The following is a 24,688-nucleotide window of genomic DNA, read 5'->3' as shown; positions in this document are numbered from 1 at the left end:
TTGGGACTTTTCCTGTTTATGTGTGGGATTTCTCCATTTGCCTCCAGCCTTTGATCCATCTTTTGTTTTGTTTTCTAAGGGTGAAAAATACTTGTGTGTTATTGAAGCACGAGTGACTTCAGTTTCTGGTGAATCTCTTGCATCAGAAGGTGGGCATTATCAAATTTTGGCTAAGTGGAAATTACTTTTAGGCAGTCAGCTTTCTAGCTCTTCTTATTAAAGAATAATTTGCTCTTTTTGCTTAGGTCAACGTAGGAAGACTTGATTTTGTAAGATTAAGAGAAAAATTGTCTTTGTAAAATTTTCTTTTCTAGTTTTGGGTAATTCTGATTGTGTGAAGGAGAAACTCCTTAGCCTGTTTTGTCTGATTAAGTAGGGCTTCTTTAATTTGAATCTTTTAAACTGTTTTGAAAATGGCATTGTGTTACAGGTAGTAAGGATATGCTTTGGCATAAAGAAAATGCATTGGAATATTAATTCAGTACATAGAGAAATGTATAATTAAATTAATAACCACAACTGAGGGTTTTTTCTTTTTCTTTTTTTTTCTGAATAGATAGGCATTTAAACAGAGAATCTCCAATTAATGTTATGTAGATGTTAAGCTGTTTGAGTCAGAGAAAATGAAGTTCAAGTTTCTGACAGCAGTATGTAAGTGCATAGTGTAAGAATAACAGTTCTGGTATTTTCCTTGCTGTGTTAAGACAAGTTTGATAGGTAGAGGTAGTATGTATTAGACTAACTTGTGAGGTTATAAAAGTTAGACAAGGCTGAAGAAGGGCTTGTGTCCCCTAAAGCTTGTCTGATTTTGTGTAGTGATCCTGGGTGATCTTGTAAAAGACATACCTACAGCTATGACCTTGCATCCAGCTGTCATGACTACCGTGGCACAATGTGTTTTGGGTTAGTTCCCCCTGACACACACACACGTGCTTTATCACAGGCAAGCTGTGGTATGCACACCAGTGAGTCTTGGTTGCTGAAGTTGCACAATTGATCTTCTGAGATCTGTGGAGTTAAACAATAGAACTCTGAGAGATGTTTGGCATAGTCACTCTTGAATTTTTAATGATTTTTTTTAAATTATATTTTTAACTCTGCCGTCATATGGTTTAAATGAGTATGTGCAGGGTACTGTACACTTACACATGTCTAGTAGATTATTGTACTAAATAAAATACCTACCCAGTCTTCCTGCCGTCAGAGGTATGTCTTCGTAGCTGTGTATTCACAAATGTCTTAACGTGACTGATACGTTGTCGTTTGAACTCTGTCCATTCTAAGCTGTGTTGTAGTGCAGGGATTCATAGTAAGCAATGCTCTACTAGAATTTTAGGAGCGCTGGGAGGCTGCAGAGAGCTGTCTTGTATTTTGCCTCTACTCTCAAAACGTACCTGATGTTTCAGCGAAAGGTAAAATGTGTGCACCACATGCACGTGCTTTGCTTCCAGCCAGTTTTACAATATTGCGGTTTTCTTAAGAGACCATCTTAACCTGTTATTTGTTTGGAGCCATCCATAATCCTATGGCAGGGTAAAGTTAATTTACTACCAACTTTTATGTGATTGTTTTCTCAAAAATGTAGAGCTTTTTAGAAGCTATGTAACATAAAATGAATGAAGAATAACACAAAACTGATATTCTAGCAGAATGATTTTGGTATCTTCAATGTTTTCTCTGGTTACTTTATCAGTTCTTTTCACCTTTTTTTTCTTTTTATTTTGCTTACTACAGAAAAATTACATCAAATGCAGAATAACAGAACACTGTCAAACTGAGAAGGTTTTATATGGACAGCATTAGACAGGAGCAGAAAGATCCAGTGCACTAATAGGCATGCTCACATGAGCTACCTAGTCCATTGACAGTTTTTTCCTTTGTTCTCCCTCTCGACCCACTTTCTGCCAGTGATTTGTGACATATTTTGTTAGAGATCAAAAAAGCCCTTGACACCTGATTGCAATGTAGTGCTTGTTTACAGTTGCATTTTTGAAGGACCTCTAGACAAGATGGAAGGTTTAACTTAAAGTAATTAAATTTGCATCTGCTCTGTGACAGGAATTTTCTTATGTATGCATCCTGTTGAGCAACTTTTACCGTAATTGGCCATGAAGTACCAAAAGAAAGATGCAGGTAGACAAAATCATTGTTGCCTACTACTAAAATCTGTCATTGTATTTCATAAGGACTGGCTTGTACTTGGGTTTGTGCCTGGTTCTTTGAAATGCAGGAATGCCTGCTTTTATTTGGAAGGGGGAAGGGAGATATTTCCTTGGACCTTTCTCTGGGTCCTTTCACACTGCTTGAGCGAGGCTAGATGTCTAAAATGCCTGTAGTTACATTAATGTCTTTCAGAACTACTTTTGTTTTCTTGAGCATTAGTTACTATTTCTTTTGCATGTACCTGCTGCTTCTTTTTTTTTTTTTTTTTTTTTATGGCATGTCTACCTTTGTCCTTGGGGAGATTCTTGAGCTGTTTGATAGTTGTATAGCTAGACACTGAACCTACTTTCTTTCATCATCTTGGTTTTCTTGATCATTAAAGGTAGATCTGATGTGAGGTGATGTAGCTGTGCTGAAGTCGCTGGCATTGTACTCCCTTCAGTTGGATCTGAATTTAACCAGATGTTGTCGCCTCTGCTTACATCTGCAGACATTGTTATTTTACAACAGATTGGTTTTATTTATATGCTACTTTAGGGACAACATGAATATTTGATTGAAATTATTAATGTGAGAGTTTCTTGATGTTTTTGAAGTCTTGAATCAATCTTGAAGGAAGATAGAGGACTGGACAAATAAGCCTTAGGAAAACTGATTGATTTGGTCATATTCAAAGCAAAATTAGGAAATCAGCACTGGAAATCAAATAAAAGGTTCTTCTGACTCCAGGTCTGTTCTAACAGATATCCTACTAGTTAATACTTTATAATAGTAGTAGCAATGAGACCCCTCACAAAAAAAAAAAGCTTTAGGAAGTAGCTTTCTATTCTCCAGACAGTGCTTACAACTATCACTGAGTTACCAAGCTTAATTTTTTTTACTGAGCTGCTGTTTAAGTCATGTGTGATTCCCAGGATCCTCATCCTCCCAACCAACCTGAGCATCTTTTATTATTTTAATGTGATAAAGGTCAGTGTTAATTCTTGTAAGTCAGAAGGCAACAAAGACGCATGAAGTAGACTGAAGATAAGTGAGGTTCTTTTCTTCTTACATTGTTTTAAATGTGAACCCTGATTTGAAAGATAAATTAAGCTGAACTTGATGAACAGCATTTTCTATCCGCATTTTAAAAGCTGAAGAACTGTTTTACAGTTGCTCTGAATGTACCATGATTCTTATCCATTCTTCGTGGTATGTTATGCCCAAATGCAGCTGGTAAGACGTAGCATAATATACAATTGATGTTGTTGAGATTACTTCTGCCAGTGAGGTTTCAAGTAACATGCCGTGATGTTCACCTAATACCATTTGAAGTGGTTTTATGAGGACCAAAAATTATTTGTGCCTTGCATGACCTGTCCTTACTGCTACTTTTGAGTACAACATAGGTTAAAAGTAATTATTTTCATCCTACTGACTGCAGGCGAGATTAATGGCTTTCAAAAGGGCTGTAATGAAAGGCTGACCTAACTGGCTTTTGTATTGTACCTTCTTTATCCTACTCTCATCTCTAGCACCTTTGGGCTACAACAAAATGTAATTTATGTTAGCAGAGCTTCATAGAAGGTGAAAGGTCATATTTTTAATGAGGATAGCCCTGATTGGGATTCAGGTTTTAAAATGTGCTGTCGTAGAGTACAGTCAACAAAGTCCATGTAAACAAAGCGATTGCACAAAGGGGCAAGACAACCTATAATTTGGCCGGAAATAGGACTGCTTGCTTTTACTAGGCATTAGTAAAGTTTAATTAGCAGAAGTTAAATAACTAGAAAAAGAGATTTAACAAAATACCGGCATTGTGATGGTCAAGTCTAATAAACCTTTATAGTTTTGGTGGAGTGTTCAGTTCTTTGTATTGAAAGAAATATTTTGCAGATAATCAATTTCCTTTTTCTTATTTTGATGTCATTTGCCAAAAACAACTTTATATAGATGTATATCTATCTAGCTATATCTTATCTTTGACTTGAGCAAGGCAGAAATTAGATGACCACCTGTGCTTGTTCCAGGGAGAAATATGCTGTACAGCATAACTGACCGTGTCTGTATGTGGAAAGGTTAACCACAATACTCAACTGGTGTTGAGTTTTTCCCTTTGGGAGAAAAAGTTGCATTATTTTCAAGTAGAGTTTGTGAGATTGAGCAATGGTGTCTCTAAGTGGTGTGTTCACTTTGGTAAAACCAAACTTGTGAGAATGGTATGGTTTAGTGATAGATGATGCTGCTGCATTTATTTGTTGAATGATGGTAACATTAGAATTCAGTATGTTACTTACATAACTTCTGTTTCACAGAACATGCTGCCTCCTCATAGATGCCAGAATTTTTTGAAGTAGGTTATAACTTCAAGAGTATTCTAGTTAAAAGAAGTTTAGCGGGTGCAGGGGGAAGTTTTCGAGTGTAAGAGAGGAAAGTAAAGATGTCAACTCAGAGCAGTCGAAAGCTGCTTTGAAAGAAGTTCTTGGATTTAGTTTTTCAGCATTCAAATGCATACACTTTGTGACTGCTGCTTCCCGTGAAAACTCCCTCTTGTCTTTCATTTGTATATGTTTTTTGCAAGTGACAAATTGCTTCAGTTATGTTCCAGAAAGGGATGGGAAACACTGCAGAGATTTCAGATTTCGTTACTGTTTGTGGAAACAGCTTCTAACTTGGATTTAGTTCAAAGTTTGCATAGAGAAGAATGATGGAGTGAGCCCCTTCACTTATTTACAGCCAAATTCCCTTTCATGGAGGTACAAATTATCAAAATCGAAGCTTTTATTTGTTGGTTTTTACCATATAAAAGGTTCTGTGTTAGAACAGAGAACAATTGTTAGCTTTCCCATGTGACAGCGTACTAACTGGTGGTAAATGCAGACTGCCTAACAGTAATTACGATGTGCAGAGCCATAAGGCATATAGGATTCACTTTGTGTGGGACTTCCTAAGAAAAGTTTTAGAGGGCAGCAGTATAGGTTATGTAAGAGCTGCAAGACTTTGGAGAGGTATTGTGCTGATGTCAGATGCTTCTTTTTCCTCGCTGATTTTGCACTATTTTCTATGTATCGTGCTGCGCTGTAATTAAATATTGGATTGTGCCCCTATATGACATGAACTTTTTATTCCATGGTGATATGTGATGCAATGCATTGAGATCCTGTTGTAGTCCTTTGAACACTGGGTTTCTTCTCCCCCATTCCAGCAGTGGTACTTAACTGCCTTTCTAACCCAGATCAGCCTTGCTGCGCAGTCCTCCTGCAATGCTCTTCCATGCTGCTGGTGCTCTTCTTCCCCACTGCAGCACTCCTCCTGTCTTCGGGCTCCTGCTGTCTCTTGGCAAGGAATAGAATCACATGTTACTTTAAAGCAACATAATGTTGGGATTCCCCTTCTTTTCTTCAGTGTCAATAGGTCTTGAACTATTAATGCAAATCTTCAAAATGATTCTTTCAAATTTACACTTGTTTTACATTATTTTATAATTAAGTTTTAGTGTTTAAAGAGAAGAAAGGAATGGAAGTTTTTCAAGTGATTAAATATTAATTTTATTCACATTTAACCCTAATTTACATTAAGGATGTTAACTGAAAGGCAGATCTTTCATTTCCTCCTATCCTCATTGATGAATAGCTGGATCTTGTCATATGTTCATAAAGGGTGATGCTCCACTGGGATAGAAGGAATAATTGTGCTGTCTTGCACTTTCTAGGATGGTCTGTTTGTGATGGTTACTGTTTCATGGAAGAAAAAACAAAACAAAACAAAACAATTCCCTTTTGTCTAAACTAAAACTGAGATTTGAAACAAAACCTTCAGACCATTAGAGAGACCATCCTGCTTCTCATATAGCTAATTATTTTTTCTTTTATTTCAGCAAAAACATTCTCCTTAAAAATTATGACGGTATTATATTTCAGGTATCTTCTTGTTAAAGGCTTCTCTTTTCTTCTTTTGAATGAGACTTCCATAAGCTCTCCCTGCTTAGGTGCTTCTGCTTGAGTCTTAAACGATTGATCTAACAGACCAGCCTTAAGCACCTTGAAAACCCAGTCACTCCTGTATTGTCCTCGTTTGACATTTTGTATGCAGGTGAAATTAAGGCTATAGATTATGAAATGTTATGGTTCATTCTGTATATTTCATATCCAGATATCTAGGTTACAAACGGAGAGATTGATTTGAAGAGACCTGTTTAATCCTCAGCAAGCCTTTTGACGACTCTGGCAATTTGTCTTGTCTGTCTTAACAGGTCTTCTGTGTTTTAGAAATCAGATTTCTAAGGTATTTTATTGGAAGTTGCATCAAATGATAAAATTGATGATAAACTCTTGTATTACACGTGATACATCTATTACATACAGTAATGAGTTTAGGTAAATACAAAAAGGTTGTGATGCATGTAACTGCAATTAAGGGTAAAACCAACCGCTGATGGTTTTAAATTTGTTTTCAGAGAACTATGTTAACTAAAATGCACTCAGTATACTTCTGTTAAAATCTCTGTTTCTTGCTGGGGAGTTCTAGTGCCATAAAATTTATTTCTATAATTCAAGTTGCTTACAGAACTCTGAGTAAAAGTACAGTCTTGGTATTGTATAAACTTCTGTCGCCTATTCCATGCACGCGGTGCATACAGTTGCACAAGTAAAATCCATTTTGCATACTCTGCAGTCAGACATTTTTGCAAAATGATACCGACCATTGTGCACAGCGTTTAATAAATTATTGAACTTTGAAGAATCTTTGAGAAGTAGGGCCTGCATGTGACTGAGCAGTAGACGTGCGTAAGTGTTATCATGAAGTGTATGTAGCAGACAGTAATAGACGCTTGATCAGACAATGTGAGCACTGAGTGAATGATGGTAAGAACATTAAATATTTACATACAGCAAAAGCATCTTGACAGCAGCAGAGAGACTGTCTCTGCTGTAAGGTGTAATATGGTGTACCTTTCTATAGGACAACTGTCTGTTAATGACTAGCAGCATTTCTCGGTAAGATGCAAATTATAAAAGTAGTTGTTTGGGACTCACAACTACTGTATTTCAGTCTATTTTATACGACATTTTAAAGTCTGGGAATCTTTGCTGTCATAGAAGACAATTTACAAGACTTCATCAATATAATCTCCTGGTGTTGATATCACTCCATAGCTACTATAGTGTAAAAATGATTACGACGTTCAGGAGTAAGAATTAATAATTGGATAATAAACAAATGTTTAATATTAACCAGGAGTACATTTTGACCTGTATGTTACTAGGAGCTCAGAATCACTCTGCCTTAGTTTACCTTAGTTTTACATTGGGTTTTCTAACATAAAAGCTGCCTTGACAATTGTGTCCAAAAGAAAATTGTACTGTGCTATATGCAAAATAATTCTTGCAAGCAAGAAATAATATCCTTCTGCCTCCTGCCCTCTCCACTGCTAAGCATTTTCATGGGAGTAAATCCATTTCATTGATGTCCAGACTCCTAGAAGTGCATTATACTTGTTTATGTGCCCTTGTTTTGTTTTTCTGGGGGAACCTGCAAATGATTGTAGAACAGTTGGTATTGCTTGTGCTGCGCTTCTTAAAATAGGGCACGCTTGACTTTCCACATAATTTTAAAAGGAAATTACTGTATCAGAAGCATAGGATAACAACTGAATTTTTATACTGAAGAGTAGATTGATTTTGTTAAGAGATTCTTATCATTTTTAATGCATTCCAAATAGCTTTCAGTTACAGGAAAGAACTAAAACAAAGGTGACAGTAAACTGAATTTTTAAAACATACTGAGGCTTGTATTACTATGATCAACCTGTTTGCATTTAATGATCTATCATGTCATGTAATTAAAATAAATTAATATTGACAATGAAGTAAACCAGAGTACTAGCAAGACACTTTTTCCTAAATTGATTTTCTTATAATAGCAAAATAGAATGTGGACCACAATTTCAGAGATTGTTGCTTTAAGTCATCACTGAGGTTGGGTTTTTTTTGGTTTTTTTTTTTAATGTTTTGTGGCAATAATAATTCCTTGGAAGTGGATATTGGAAACTTTGTTTTATGTTTTTGCTTGGAATTCTTCCATTCCTTACTGCTTTTGTTGGAAAAATGCTTAGAAATTAATTTCTTAGAGTTGGCTTCAGTATGGGTAGCCATTCAATGTTCGTAGGTAAGTAATCAGCATCCTTGAGACTAGGAATGATTATTAACGTGGAATATCTAAGGTATCTGACCAGTTGAGCATTGGGCAGTCAAGCATTTCTTGAGGTATAAGGGCAAATATATTTTTCCAGCTTTTCAGGAAAGAATCTTAATCCTGTGAAGGAAAGGGTTGCTATACTACAAGGGGGGGGAATATTATATTCCTGCAAATATGTGAATGATATGTTGTACAAAAGGAATGTGACAGAAATTTAATGCGACTTGGATAAGTTTTACTTTGAGGTAAAAAGTTTAGCAGGTGGTAGCTGTTCTGAGAAGCATTCCTTTGTGGCTGTAGAATGGATGTGGCCTGCAGAGCTAGAATGTTGAGAACTTGATGGTAGTGGGTGTGAGTAGAGATGGTTTGAATGGAGACTGAACTCGAGAAGCCCAAGTGGGCTCATTCCACTCCCTAAAACTTGCCCCGCAGTCATTGTTTGCTCCTTGGATCTCAAGAATTAGAATATATGCAGCATTTAACTTGAAGATTGCATCTGGAATCCAGTAAAGTAGCATACCTCTGGCTTTCAGAGGGCTGCGCATCTCGAGATCTTTACGAGAAGATACGTATTTTGGAGTAGATCTACATGTATTTTTCAAGGCAACTAGTAGTTTGGGGTCTTTTTGGATAGAAACTTCTAATGTGCTGATCAGGAGATACTCTAATTCAAATCCTCTTTCTTTCTATTAACACAACTGCTGGTAGATAAAATGAAGTATTCTGGTAAAAGCAATAAAATATGACCAATTCTTAAAAGCTTGGACAATAATAATATAATTCAGTGATCATCAAACTTTGGACTTTTTTTTTTAATAGCTATGGTAAACAGGGAGTTACTGTTGTTTTTTGCTGTTAATATTGCATTCTTTCTCTTGTAGACCCTACAGTTCCTTGACTGTTATACCATTGTTCATTGCTTTATATCGGTGTATTGTTCCTCCAGTCTCCTCATTTAAGCTTTCCAAGACGCCATAGCAGGGAAGGTACTCCAGGAAGTACAGGTACTTTCTTTGAAGCTGGAAGTGCAATTTGAGAAGCCATGAGTAGATTTCTATATGAATCATAAGGAGTTAGAAGGGCTTTTTAGTCCTGCAGTATCTAGGCAGTCTACATCATAACTGTTTGCCTATTACAATAGAAGGTTTAATCCACAAGATTGTGTTGTCTTAATCAAACCGTCAAGGAGAGAATTTTAACTTGAGAATCTTCTTTCATTGCATATCATTTCAGGGTGTTTTTGATGCAGATACATAAATGAAGATCTTATGTTCGTCATATGATCTTCGAGGTCCAGACCCTGTAATAGTCAGGATCTGAGCATATGTAAAACCTTGCTAAAGTCTTCTATTTTCATTTCACTGACTTTGAAGTAGGAAAATTACATTAGACAAACTCTTTCTGCAAGTGTCATTCTGTTGCAGCCTGTGTAACTTTTTCATGAGCCATGTTTTAAAAGCCATTATTCCTCCTCTTCCTTCTTCCCCCTCACACTTCTCCTTCCTGCTTCAGAATTTGGAGAAGTTATTTTAAAAGCAATTTCTAAGCATCTTTCTTTAAATTTTGTGGTAGAGGTTTTACTTCAATCAGAAGAAGCATTTATTGGCCTTCTGTAGCAGTAAGTCTGCCTTGTGGGGATTTTAGATTTTTTTTTTTTTTTTCAGATTTTGTTTCCTTATTCTGTAGTATGCAGTTCAAAAATGTTACCTAAACCTTATTAGGTTCACTTAGCTTAATGAAGCTAAGAACATGAAATTTAGAGTCACGAGCTGCTTGAAGTGGCAATTTAATGCCAGTAATAGGAAGCAGCTTTGCTGAGGGTGGGTTTCTACTGAAATTAGTACTATAAGGTATTAATATGTTGCTATCCAGTTTAGAATGAGAGCTATGGGATTCAGATGCAGAATTTTTATTTTATTCATCTGTATCAGAAGTGTCTATAAATAAATGGTGTCCATCTGCTACTGGACACAAAGACTTTTACTTGCGTTTTCCTGTAAAAGTCTTGTGACATAAAAATGCAGAGACTAATGTCAGGGATAATATTAGTATGTTTCTTTGCAATCTCTGCTTTTAACTTCGTCTAAGCATGTAAATTTATTATTTTTTTTAATGCATTGCTAGATTATTGTGTTGGTATTCAGTACACACATTAATTTATATTTAGCGTAAAATATACTTCAGCCTCCTCACAGCTTTTCTTGGGCTGGGTTGCCCTGCAAAGTTTACTTAGTTTGCATCACCCTAAACACTCAGCTGCAGTACCAATCAGCAGAAGCACAGCAGGGTAATGGGGATGTCAAGTGGCTGTCATTACTATCATAGGGATAATAAATTCCTTGGCAGAAGTCTACAAAGTGTCCAAGTGCAAACAAGGAATGAATGTGAAAAGTTTGTAGTCTTTAAAGCACTTCCTTAAGCTGTGAAAGCACTCCAGATAGAAATAATAATAATAAAGTCCATTCAAACAGGGGGAAAAAATTATTTTGACAATTATTAAGTTGATGGAATATTTTCCTAAAATGTATTTCATAGAATGTCCAGGCTATCTAAACCTGCTTGTGCATAGTATAGGCTTTAAAATAGTTTGGATTTTTTCCTTTCTTGCAAGGCTTTTCTCCCATTTTTTGACTGTAAGAGCAGGCTGCAATAAAAATATATGTAAGGCTTTATCAGCTATTTAAGGAGCGTATGTTAGGTATGAAGAAAGGGGAGGACTTTGTCTCATCGTGACCTCTCTTTGTCTTTCCTTGGTGACGAGCGAGGCAGCTCTTCAGGGCTGGGCGGGCTCCACACTTGGGCTGAATTAGCTTTTGAAGTTTTCATGTACTGTAAATTTTGAGACAATCGAGTGACAGTGCGCGTCAGTAGGTGGCACTGGAACATCGCTGGATGCCAGGACTTGAGCTCTTCATCTGCGCTCCTGGCGCTGCCTGGGTTTGCAAGTGTCAGGGAAATTGTTTTATTGGTAAAGGGCATAGTGTAATATATTCATCTCCATCCAAGGCAGCCATTGAACGCCCTGAAACATGCCCTCTCACAGCTCTGGCCTGTTGGCTGTGCTTATTTGGTGTAATAATTATCAGAATTTCTCACTAACAGCGATACTTACTAACACCTCACATTTTCCTCTGTGTTTTTGTACGTGATGGATTGTGCATTCTATGAATAAAGTTAAGCGGGTCACAGCCTAAGCCCTGTACAACACAGCTATTTTCTGTGCAATAGTTTTAATAGATAGATATTAACTTCTTTTTAATCCCTCTGATGTGTAACGCAAACAAATTTAAGTCTTTTTGTGATAGGCTATTGAAAACTTGTAAGCACAGAACACTTAACCTGTCAGCTTAAAGAACAGAAGAAACTGAACGAGGAGCTACAGAAATTAGAATATGCTGCCTTATAACAACGGCATGCTTTAGAACCTGGTTGTAACGCTTCATGAAGTTTGGTACAGATTGCTGGACTTTGTTCTAGGGGAACAATTCTCATACCACCACGTTAAAGGTGGTGTTTCTGCTGTCATGATGTTCAAACACTTACTCTGCTTGGTATGAAAATACAGGTGGGAGGGCCAAGCTAATCAGCTCTTGCTTTTATTTTTGCACTTTATTAGCTGGAAATGAGTGAGTATGTTGAAAATAGTTCTGATGGAAATAAAAAGAAAAGGTTCTTGAATAAACACTCTGGTAGGGATCCCTGTCATGTTTCTTGCCAACTGCAGTACAAAGGACAGATAGAGAGTTAAGGGTTCCCAAAATTATTAGGTAACGGTAGTCTTTTTTAGTTAAACTGCTAAGTAAAAATCTAATGAAATTCCTGTATAACTAATTCAAATAACAGTGATTTGAGGCATTTTTCATATGGAACCTCAGCTCTGCATGGAGACCATCAAACCTTTGTCACTCCTAGTTTGGATGGGAATTACAGCATACGTAGTGTTAAATGTTGGTCGTAAGCTCTTGCGGCTACCTGATATTATTTAATTTTAAAATCCTTCATTTTATACCCTACATTGTTCGTTCTTTTTTCACCTAGCCCTTCTTGAGTTCTAGTTACCACTGAAGCAATTCCGTTATAGAAGGGGCAGTAATACAGCATGTTAAGCCAGCAAATAAGAACAAAGGTGGCTCTGGCAGCCTTCTCTGAATGTCAGTTCCTTGCCCTCAGCCTCCCTTATTAATGCATCTGAGCTGCTGTCAGTCAGATGGTTTTAACACAGACATGTGTACTGTGTGTCAGAAAGGGCGGCCTAGATCTTTGAATTTCAGGTTGAGAGTACCCCAACATATAAAACCACTGTATCAGATAGTAAAATAGTTAGCTCCAGTCCTTGTAGACATTCAGAAGGAAATGAAATTTATTTATTCTTGTCTTTGACATATCCTCTAAGGAAGTAAGAGAGTTTAGAATTTTAAGGTGTCCACAGTATTTTCATTTGGTCAGATTTTGCCTGCATGCTGTTAATTTTGGGATAGTTCAGGACAATTCTTCTCTTTGTCAAGTTGTACTTCCGCATTGGGATTTTTGTGTGTGTGTGCATGTCTCTTTTTATAAACCTCCGCACCATCCCTGTTCCTTCACTTGTGCTAATTTACTTGTGAGCTTTTTGATGATGTTCTTGTGTAACACATACAAATATTTACCTAAAAATACAGCCAGAGACTATTTGCTTTTTCTTTATTGAGTCATTTCATGGATTCAATTTTGAATGTTACCGCACAGTTGATTAAACATGTTTGTATTTTCCTATCAGCCTGGTAGAGCTTTTTTATCTGTTACAGATCAGTAGGACTGCCTTCCTTCTTCCTTTGTTTAGAGAACAAATCCAAACTGTTCTAGAATGAGTTGGTATTCTCTGTAGGGATTGTTTGTTTGTACAGTTTCACAGTAGGAATATGCAGTAGTAGAAGTCTAGAACTTTTTTTTTCAGCAGAAGGGAGCAAATAAGACAAAGGAGAGTTGTGGTGAAATCTGGAATGGTCCCCTCTCCACCAGCCTCTCTTCTTTCACCTTCAGAAATCCATCCTGTATTTGAGAGTCGTATGGAGAAGGGAAGAGGTGATATTAGAAAACACTTGTCAGTACTGCACTACTTCATCTTCACAAAGTACAGACAGTGATAGCAGCAGGACTATCTAGACTCCTGGAACAGTTAGGAATGTAAGTGTCTGGGGAGAAAAGACAAAAGTTTCCCTGAACAAATGTACACAGAAGAGTTAAATGATATTTGTATATGTCCATTTTAGTTGAGTAGTGCTGCTCTGCAAAATTGCACCTCATAATTGCAAGTGAGGGAAAAAGTTTACAAGAAATAAGGTCTACATATGAAAGTAATAAAAGTGAAAACTGGAAATTAAGTATTAGCCTTTGCAAGAGTGGGGATTGCTTCATTAAAACAGCATTATTTGAAAAAGTGGCAGTTCTTAAGCTTGCTTAACAAATATCTTCTTAAGCAAAATACTAATTTGCATCATGAAACTTGCCTTTGTTTGGCACAAAGCAAAGAGCTTAACAGATCTACTTCTCTCATAGCAGATCAATGTTCTCTTGTGTTTTGCCTCAGTGTAAACTAAGCTTATTCTTTAAATTATGCAAAGTTGGTTTAAGAATAAAATGTGAGTGAAAATAAAATGAATAGTCCTTCTTGTAGCTGTAGTTCTTTAACCTTATGATAGTACTGTAAGTGTTCTAAGTATTATGAAATACAGTTCCCAATACACTCTTGTCTAAGTTTGTATGAGTTGTTGTGAGGCAGAAGAACATTTCTAATACCAGCTTTAGGACTTTACTAAAATAAATTCTTACAAAAGTAGACCAGGGTCTCCTGATTCAGTGACCACTGGTGACTGGCAAAGAGATTAATCAAAACCAAACTGAGGAATAAGATGCATCAAACTCTCCGTCAGTGTGGCTCTGGTTCCTCCAGTTTATTTGGTTAGGCTGTATGTGCAGAATTTCTTCAGGAAATGTGGATGATTCATTGCAGTCTGCTGGTCTAAACAGTTTGGGAACCACTGAAATGAAATATATCATTTAGAAAAACATCCAAACTTGAGATTTGAAAAAATTCCCATGAGGAAGAATTCATCTTATGCAGTGGTAATATACTCCAATGGTTAATTATCTTTTCTTTTAAATTGTGCTTTGTGTTCCTGGTCTGAACTTGCCCAGCCTTCTTTCAGACCCTGAGTTTTGCTAATCGTTGTCTGCCAACTTAAATGTTAGCTTTCGGTTCTCCATGTGCTTTATTCTGGAGGCTGTAAACAAAACAAAGCCTTCCAACTAAACAAAATTAAGAAAGTTTGAATTGTTCACTACGTTTGCATTGTTTGCTATGAATTTTTTTTCTTTAAATAATTGTTACAAGAACCCTCTCCTTTCAGCAAACCCCATATAGCAATATCCTTCTTGAACTTATATGCCAAAGTCCAATGGATTTTCATTAATAGTTGTCTTATTATTAAGTTGAGGCAACAACTGCAGTTCATAGGATTTCTAAGTGTTATTTCATCAATGACATAGTTTATGCAAAATTAGGAAATTATTCTCTTATGTTATAAATACAAAGCGATGTCTGTGCATTTATTACATGGGTTGCTCTTATAAATGTTACAAATTGCACTTTTTGCAACTGAGTACTCTTGTACAAATATTGATGCATGCGTTAAATTCACCTACATAATGCGATCTGTAATTTTTATTGAAAATCATTTGTGAAAAATGATGCAACTACATTAACATTGTACTCCTCTGTAGCTTCAAAAATAACATCTCATTGGGTGTGCTGTTTTGCAAATACGTTGACAATTCGTGTGACACCAAATTTGTTGTAACTGTGATAACAAATCAGTGATGGTTGCCTTTAAATTGTTTTGGCGAGAGGAGGGAGAATTGCACAAAGCTCCTCTAGTGTGGGAAATGTTTGAAGGAAAAATCTGTGTTTATCATCCTTGTAAGGGACAGATCACAAAGACTGAAGAGCAGAGGCAGGAAACAGGGTGCTGCTTCTGCAGCTGAACCCCAGGGCACCTAGCATATCCCTTCCCTCTGTGTATTTGGTCCGCAGTGATTTTATTAATGGTGGCTTATACTCTCAAGAATTACCTTGTAAATACCCCTTTTAAAATACATGGGTTCTGTGTCTGGTGAAATGTGACACAAAAGAAAAGTGTTCCTGGAATACATTTCCTTTTATCTTCAAGGCTTTCAACCATCTTGCTGTCTTTTCATTCCAGAGTGAAGAATATGGTTAAGTAATCAAATATGATGTCTTGGAAGGCTATACAGGTCTTCAGATTTCACCAAGTTTGTACGTGCTTTTATACTGCTTATTGTGCTAATGAAATCTCTGGAAAATAATTTAATTCTGTAAAAAATATCAAGAGTCTACAGTTTTATAATGGCCTATGAAGATGTTCAAATACTCTATAATGGGCATGACAGTTACAGTATGTGAAATTTAATGCTCTAGCTCCTTATTGATCTTCTGCGTAGCTGATTGCATGGCACAAGCATTTGCACTTAGCACCTTAGCACCATCTTCAGCAGTGTTGTCAAGAGGACTTTGGAAACCATGCTTGATACTAAACTTAAGTATTAGGGAGATATCTGTGTTTTTTTTCAAGTATCCATTTTTTTTCACTTTACTTTTGACTGCTGTTTGTTCTGGGTGATGATATATATAGACCAGAAATCCTACAAGGCTCAGTATTTTCTGGAAATAGTAAAAAGCTGCAAGAAAATGAATTGAATCTTTGATCTCGCTGGTGTTTCTGGAAAACTGTTACTGTGACCTGCTCATGTGTGTGTTTGGAAGTTCTTTGTCTACATCTACAGAAGTTATAAGCCTGTCAGAAAGGCTCTGAACGTGCATCTCAAGCTGTGTCAGCCCTTGGTGTTCATTCTGGAGGTCCTTGGTTCACTTCCTGGTTTTTGCTTGGCGTGTTAGCTCTTACTATGCTATGTTATTAGATATTATACCCAGTGAAGGCTGTACAATTCCACATGGCAGATATGCAGTGCTTCACGAAATGCCGTGGTGATTCTTAGCAGTTCTTTCTGTTTCCTTGAGCCGTTCAAGGAGAAACAGCACCATGTCAGCCTATGTCCCGTTCATAAGCTCCTAAGGCCACACAGCTCTAGTGCCCTGCGTGCTGGTAATAGACTTCAGTAGAAGTCAGGCAACATCCGTACCTTCTGAGTCATTAGAAGTCGTTAGAACGTGAGGAGTCTACAGACAGCAATGCAAAATGTATCCTTGTTTCAACATTAACCCTTGTTTTAATCTGCATTTTTATTTTATCTGGTTTTAATCTTTATCAAATACATTCTCTATTAAAGGATTGGTGCTTAGTGTTTCACAACTGGTCAAACCCACTTGGTTTCTTGGGACTGGGTGTACAGGGGTATTTTTGCTACACCATGCAGAGTCAATTATTGGTGACAGTCGTCCCTAAGGTGTCTGCCTGCTTATTCCTCGGAGGTGGGCTGGTTAGGAACTGCTTGATGAAGAAATCTGGTTTCTGAGCAACTGTTGGCTATTTTTCAGTGAGACTATGTGAAGAATGGCTTGCAGAAATGGCTTGGTGTCTTCATTCCTTGTGATTCACAAACATGTTGATCTAAAAGTATCCACTGTTTTAAACATTTTTAGGTCCATGTATGCTCTTGTGTCCGTATGTATAAGAAGAAAACTGGAAAACTGGAGATCTGATTGAAACTTTATCATTATTTTCAAACAAAGTTTGGATGTTTTTACTTCTCACCTAATACAGCTGATCCATTTACCAACTGGTACCTATTGGAGGAGAATGCACAAACAATGGAGGGAACAAGAAATGGATGATTACGTCAAGATGCTTGCAGTGATGGTAGAAGTTTCTTGACAGGTACACTCAGGAGGCTTAGGGGCATTTTGTCAGCAAAAAGTGGCTGTGTTTGAACAATTTATAACTTGAAATTTTGATTATGGTTACTTGAAGTGCTAATCCATGTGTGTCAAATCTACACTCAGCTGGGTAAGAAAATTACCGGTTCTGTTCCATTAACAGCCACTGGCCAAAGGAACAATGTTCTGTAGGTTAAATCAACAATTAAGGGGCCCTTAACATGTTGAGGTGGGGAGAGAGGGGATACTGGTAGCAGAGACATTTTTCACACATTGCTAAGCTGCTTCCGTGCATAAATTAAGTCTTAGTTCAGTTCAGTCAGTCAAGTGCGTTGTGAGCACGTATGACTGCTCTGCCTGTGTGTGAACCAAAACCCGGGCCTGATAATTTATGAGAAAGGTAAGAGAGGTTGAAATTAGTAAGCAAAGCCAAACAGCAGCTTTGCAGGAAAGAATATCTTACAGTCTTTTAGACAGCTGCCTAGTTACAAATACCAGTGTTAGACCTGAGGTCTTTCATTACAGCACATTGTTCACTGTGAAGTTGTTTTTCATGACCAGATCACTTGAACTGCATCCTACTACTTCTGTAACTGGACTGGTTTGTTCAGTGGGAGAGCAAGATGCACAATGGTTGTATTAAATAACCAGCATATTTTATTGCAGTGTGGGTAGGAAATGGATTTATCAACTATTAAATATTGTCAGAGAGTCATAGATAAATTTAGTAAGAGTTTATATAAAATAATAGTAATAATAATGCAAGTTTTTGTCCTTTAATATGAAAATGGGTTTTGCATAGAGTATTATGGAGGAGGGGAGCTGTAGTATGCAAAGTGTGGTACAGTATGGTCATATGTCTGCCAGTGTTTCTGACAGGCAGGATTATAGAAAGAACGTAGCACAGCCAAGGCTTTTGGTAAGACTTGAGTGTAATGAAGGGTAACCTGGAAATAGAACTTTTTCATGTGAGTAAATGGTGCTGGAAAATTGGTCAGTCCCATAAGATCTTTTAATGACTGGAGTTTACAGAAATAATTTGAAGAAAAACATTTCTTAAGTCTTCTGTACATGATAATGGAGAAATAAAAGCTGTAATAGTGCATTTAGAATGTATTTTTTTGTTACACCAGGTTCATTTCTGACATAACTGGTTTTAGTGAGCCACTTGAATGATCTTGGTTGCTATGAAGTTTTACTAGCTAACACTTGGAAAACCTTGTAGTTTAAACAAATGTAAACTTCAAAATCACATTTCCTGCCTTAAGAAACTATCCCAAATTTGGTTTGGTTTTTTTGTTTTTTTTTTTAAATTGTTTTTTTAAAAGCATAGGAAAGAGTGTTAGGAGGTAAGGTTGTGGAAGTTCCTGTAAAGTGGTACCTTTTTTTCTAGATGGGGTCTTAGCATTGTGTCACAAAATTTTTACTGTATAAAGTATTTAATCTTCCTCCTTTATAAAGCCATTGAGCTCCCACTTGAGAGCACTAGCCCTTTTCTTCATGCATGACTTGAAAGAAATCCACATTTTATTATAGTTGATTAAAAAGAAAAAAAAAGGATGAAAGAGAATCACAGGCCCTAATGTATGCTCTTATGTGGGCATAAGCTAATAGACAGGAGGGATTTTTGTGAAACCAAAGGGTTGCATATGAACTTGTGATTCAGATCTTTCTTTCATGACGAGACACAACCTCAGAGTGCCTTGCTAAACCTGATAACCTTTTGGAAAACAAAAGACTATTGGGAAAAAAACAGTATTAGAGATGGAGATGATGATTTCTGACACTTTGAAGAGAAGCCTTTTTTTTTTTTTTTTTTTTTTAGGAGCTGCCCCAGAAATTTCTACAAGCGCATGGCATTACATTGAAAACAAAAGAACTTAAGTGTGTGTGTTTTACTAGTTCTGGTCACAAGGCAGTATTCTCAAAAGCATAAAAACTGCAGTGGGCAGTTAGTAAAACATTTTAGGACAAAATATTGGCCAATGTTTCAAGAACTTGTAATGAAAGGAGTTAAGGCAGAAGGGCTTTCGTAGCCTGAGTGGAGACGAAGTTTGAAAGCTGCTAGGCCTTCATTTTGCACTCTCACCTCTAGCAGTGTGTTGTTCCCTCCATTAGTCCCAAACAGATTATTTGTCAGGTCTAGAAATGAGAGGTAAAATTCAGCATAGATAAAATGTTCTGCTTGCTTTGACCACTCTTTGCTGTAAGTTTGCTGGGGGTAGAGGGGAGCGTTTTCAGTCTTTGCTTTATTAAAAAAAAAAATAAATTAAGGCAACATTAGGTATGGCTTTAGGTCATTGTAACATGAATCAGGTAGTGAATCAAGAAAATGCAATTATTTTGCAGGGAAGAGTGAGTATGTAGAATTGTTTTGCTGGTTGTCGTGTTTGCTGTGCATCAGGGAAGCACCAGCTTGCAGTAGCTCGCCTGAAAGGTAGATCAGAGTCCAGCCAGTCCTCATCCACCTGCAGAGCATTAAAAATGATTGTTCCCTGGTGTGATGTGTATATGACATATTTGTAAAGAATGAATACCTGAGAATTGTTAAAATAGGAAGTTAAATGCAACAGTGAGAGACTCAGGTTTTGTTTGAATTGTGTTCTTAAATGTATCTTTTTCCATAGCATGATTCATCTTTTGCTTCATTCTGCATAATGGTGATTATAAGGTGAAAGTAAGTACTCAACAACTGAAAAAAAGGTTGCTTGCCATCCCCTCAGAGGTCAGGAACATGCCTGTTAGAAGTTTCAAAATACCATATTTTCTGGAAAAAAAATTTTTTAGAGAATCATGAGATGAGCTTTTCCAGAGTAGTGCGTAACAGCCATGTTTTTTGGCAGTATACTACTTGGAATAAAGTATGTATTTGAACTGCTCATCAGAGTGAGTTCTGGTTGTATAACTAAAAAATAACATCCTTAAGTGTTTCTTAGGCACTGTTGTATCTCTCCATCTCTTGGACTTGTGTGTCTGACTTTTTACACCTATATAGGATGCTGTTCCAGGTCCAGAGTGATTGCTTGGTGTAGTGAAGCTGACATTTTCCCCAAATTCAGGAGAAACGCAGCGCAGCAAACAAAGTTATCTTTTGAGAGGTGAATATTACTTGCATTGTCTTAAGTCTCCTTGTGTGAACAAATGCGAGTTCTTCAATAAATTCTTCAGGGCATTTTATGCTTCTTAATTTTTTCAGTGTTTTTACGTGTTAGAAATTGTTGTGACGTTGCAGCCTTAAACTTAGTCAGAACTAATGTCAATAATATTGCAATGTGATTTCAATAGACTTAGTTTTTATAATACACTGTTTCAGGCAAGGCAATAATCTGTAAATTGGAAATTGACTATTGTCTTCCGACTCGTTTGATGATGAAACTAAGGGGAATTCTATGTTTGAAACAGGAAGGCCTTCCCAAGCCTTTCTAGCCTAGCTATTGAACTTTTTGTCTTGCAGTTCAGAGAGAAGTAAAACCTTTTGAGAACGGTATTGACACCCTGCAGAGAAATAAGTCAGCTGCAGAAATTTTTACACTGCCATGCTTTTTGGACAGAAAATGTCTTGAAGTCCCATCTTTCCCTTACACCACTTAATTTGAAAATAACAAGCCATGTGTGTAAGGTAACTGCATTTTGGCCTGTGACTTTGATGCGCATTATTAATGTCTGCAGGATGCTCATCGTGCACTCTAAAATTGGGCGTTAGTGCTTCTGGTACTCATTCCGGTTATCGGAGTCAGATACAGCAGATCCATTAACACTCACAGGCAGCCTACAGAACAAGGTATTTGCAGAGATTTTCTGTTTCTGAAGGCCCAAGTACAACACTTAACCAGGTTTCCTGAGCTGTGCACACTGCGTGGTGACATTATAGGGATGGTGCGTGTAAGATTGTCTTTCATGCGTTGGCATCGCTAATGTATATATAAAAATCGCATTGGTTTTTAAAGTGTAAGAAACCTAGTACTGGTACTTGAATAGACTGTTACACTGTTAATAATTTTTAAATGTAAAAAACAGATTTAGAAAAATGCTTTTTAAGATACCTGACACCTTCAAGTAAAGACAATTTTTTTTTAATTATTTTTTTAGAGGTGTATGTGCTGGAAGAGCCTGTAAGCTATGCTTATGTAATAGTGCTTAAACTTAGACATCAGCCAGCTGGTATAGCCAGATCTTCAGTTTTTCTCTTCTTTTACTTTGTGGAGGTATTTGTGAGTAGCTTGATGTTTTTGACATCTGTGTGACAGCTTCTTGCATAAGAGATGAGCAGCGTGCTATACCACCCAGCTGTGTGTATTAGTCTTTACATCAAGCTGAAGAGCCGCACTTAGCCAGATCTGACAATCAAATGTGCTCTAGTACTACCTATACACAGGAGTGCATTTTAATGTTGTGTGCTTTTTGCCAAGAGGCTGGTACTTGACAGAGAAATTGTCAGAATCTCTCTTCTTCCCACCTTTTTTTTTTTTTTTTTTTTCTCCCACAGATGTGAGTCCATGTTGAAATATTTTATTTTTTTTTCTGCAGTTTAATATAGTTTTTCTTACAGGTAACAGCCAATCTAATGTTTTCTGTGATTTCATGTAATAAAATTCTAGAAAGCTTTTTGTAATAGACAAGTGTTACTGTTTTAGAATATGCACCAAATTAGCATGTCATTTTTTGCCAACTTAATCTGAAGTTAAATAATGCTTGTTTCACCAGTGACCTCGTGTCAGCGTACCAACAGCCTGTCCCCGAAGAGAACTAGGGACCTAGAGAAACTGCACTGCTAGCTCATAAATGTCTGTGCTGCTCTTAGTCTGGTTAAGAGCCCGTGATCAGCAGGTTGGAGTGTGAAGATGAGTAAGTGAGAGCTACCTGCTCCTATTTTAGTTTGATCTGTTAGCTATAAACCTTATAATCTTCTACACTTCCTCAGGATTTTAAGCCTCTGTCATTTTCCTTGGTGCTTAAATTTGAGTAAATGAAATTCACTGTCACGTAATTAAATACACAGTAACACTCTTCATGGTTCAGCTTTCCTCGTTTGTGTGTTTTCTGTAAGCCAGGAGTTAGTTACTACATGTAGTATTTCTTTCTTCTTTTTTTAAGTAGGATTTACATTTACATAGGATCCTTACATTCTTTTAAAAACTGTATTCTATTTACACTTGGTCTTGCTTTTACAAGCGAGCTGCAACTTCAATGATTTCTTACAGTAGTGTTTACAGAGTTTGAAATATTGCAATAAAAATGAAAATTTGAATCCTGTTATCTGAAATATTCAAGCGTTATGGGAGATGTAGTTTTATGATATTTGATCTGTATTCTTAGTAATAAATATTTGTTGATGATCAAGTTTGTAATGAAACCATCCTTGCAAGCTAAAAGAAAGAAGAAATAAAGGAAACTGTATTAGTATTCTAGGCCAGTACTTCCACTGTAACAATTTTTGCACTGTTGTTAATGTGTACTTATGTTGAGTTAGGCTGCGGGTAGGTGAATGTGGATGAATCTCTCATGGATTGGGATTGTTGGATTCCAAAAATCTGATGGCGTGTTTCAGATGTATCTTGCACTTTCTAAATCTTTAGCTGCGCAATTAATTTTAAAAGACATACAAAATTTCTATTTTTATTAATAAAAACCTGGAAAATGCAGTTTGGGGACAATCAGGCTTTTAACTTAGCGATTTCTTAGTGGTTGTGTTGACTAAACACTGATGGAGATACTCTCGGTCTAAAACCAAAGTGAAAAGGGAGTGAAGAGCACAAAGAGGGACAGAGAACCTGCTCTTCACAGCCAGCTGGTTCTTAGCGCACTCCCAACGTCAAAGCAAGTTTGTGGCTGTCTGCTGGGATGGCAGGTCTTGAGGACGGCGTTTTAAATATTGTCAGACTGTGGGGGCTTTGGTGTGGAGAAGATAACGTTTTCTTTTTCCTTCATACACCCATTTCAGGAAACAATTTAGAGTATCCCCAATATTGAGGTTTTAATAAAGTATAATATTGAGCCATTTAATGGACTATGAGCTTGGTAGCCATTGGATCCTCAAATTGAAGTAGAAAATAAAATGAACAAGAAATACGAGATTCGTATCAGGGTAATACAACTAGTTTTGTACTTGACTGTTTTTATCTTGGGTTTTAGTCTAATTTTCTGTTTCAATTTTACCCCTCCAAAACAGAAAAAGAAGCTTCTTGAAGAACTTGGACAGAATAGACTTCCGTATGTGACACCAGCTGATGCTGATTTCCATCAATTGGTAATGTATTTCTTTTAACTGTACTTGTTTTAAACTAAAATGACTGCTTGCACTGAACAACAAATAGATCTTTCTTCAAAGAGGCACTGTGAAATCTGATATGAAAAAGGTATCCTGATGGCTGATACAAATAATGTACTTTCAGGTGGTGCAAAATAAAGCCTGTAGAATTGAGATATTCAAGAATGAAAACTTTGTGACCTTCCTTTATTTTTAGGATTTTGCCCTGAGTATCAGTACCTGAGTACCAGGTAACACATGTAACAGTGAATCACAGTTTGTTAAGCTTTGCTGAAATAAAATGCATCACCATTCTTTTAAGATTTTTTGGTTTTTGCTTTTTTTTCTGGGTTGTGAAGAGAACTGTTCTTTATAGCTCCGGTTTGGCAGAACAAGGAAAATATTAACATAGAAATTTGAATTTTTTTGGCTTAATTCTACTTTCAATCAGTAAGTAACCCTTAAGACTTTACTTACAAAACTGACTGTAGAAACTGGAATGCGTGTCTCAAATGAAACCAAAGAAAAGTAAAAGCAAGCCCAGTCGCCACAGGAGCAGTAAACCAAATGAGTGTGTGGAAGAGTATCATTACATTAATAGTGTATTCTGCATTGAACTTGGATCTTTCTAGGTCAGCTACAAAACACATGGCAAGAATTGTAGGTTCGATCAGATCAAGTCGGAACACGGTAAGATGGAAAGTGTAAGAGAGAATTTCGTAGTTTGAACAACTACAGCAAGCGTGCTTACAGGCATGTCACCTTTCTTGTATTGACATATGGCTCAAAGATGTATATGGCAGCATAGAAACAGGTCTGACTCTTTCCTTGCAGAGATGAATTTCTCTTTTGCAGGATTCCAAGGCCACAAAAAGTTTAACACACATCATGCTATAGAAAAGGAAAGATGCATTTATGGGTCAGGTACTGGACTGCGAATGAGAAGGATGAAGTCAAGCTCCAGTTTTGCCCCAGGATTACAACTGTGATACTGAGCAATCTGTATACTGCCCTCACCTTTCTCGTGTATTTGGGTTGTAGAATGCTTAGGGGAAGCATGATTTTCTCTGTTCTTAGAGTGCTGAAGATAGTGGAAGTAAGCTCTTGATGGGCTCTTTAACAGCTGTGGGGATAATAATAAGAAAATACGTAACTTGCTGTTAACCATAGAAGCACTTCTGTGGGTAAGGACAAGAAAAAGTGTAAAAGAG

At 36.9% G+C, this 24,688-nt stretch overlaps 1 protein-coding gene across 4 annotated transcripts in view; it reads left to right on the top strand.

Annotated features, from left to right (window-relative positions):
- The window catches only part of FTO (FTO alpha-ketoglutarate dependent dioxygenase), a 236,324-nt gene that overhangs the window by 19,470 nt on the left and 192,166 nt on the right, over positions 1 to 24,688 (top strand). For all 4 annotated transcript variants that reach the window (XM_086758073.1, XM_086758072.1, XM_086758074.1 and 1 more), the window contains exon 2: positions 23,400 to 23,477. In XM_086758073.1, the coding sequence (XP_086614199.1) occupies positions 23,400 to 23,477 (78 nt within the window). The remainder of the gene's footprint in view (positions 1 to 23,399; positions 23,478 to 24,688) is intronic.

The sequence above is a fragment of the Chlamydotis macqueenii genome, chromosome 13 (genome assembly GCF_036417535.1).
Source record: "Chlamydotis macqueenii isolate bChlMac1 chromosome 13, bChlMac1.mat, whole genome shotgun sequence".
NCBI classification, from domain to species: domain Eukaryota; kingdom Metazoa; phylum Chordata; class Aves; order Otidiformes; family Otididae; genus Chlamydotis; species Chlamydotis macqueenii.
This window is presented reverse-complemented; position numbering and strand designations above follow the sequence as displayed.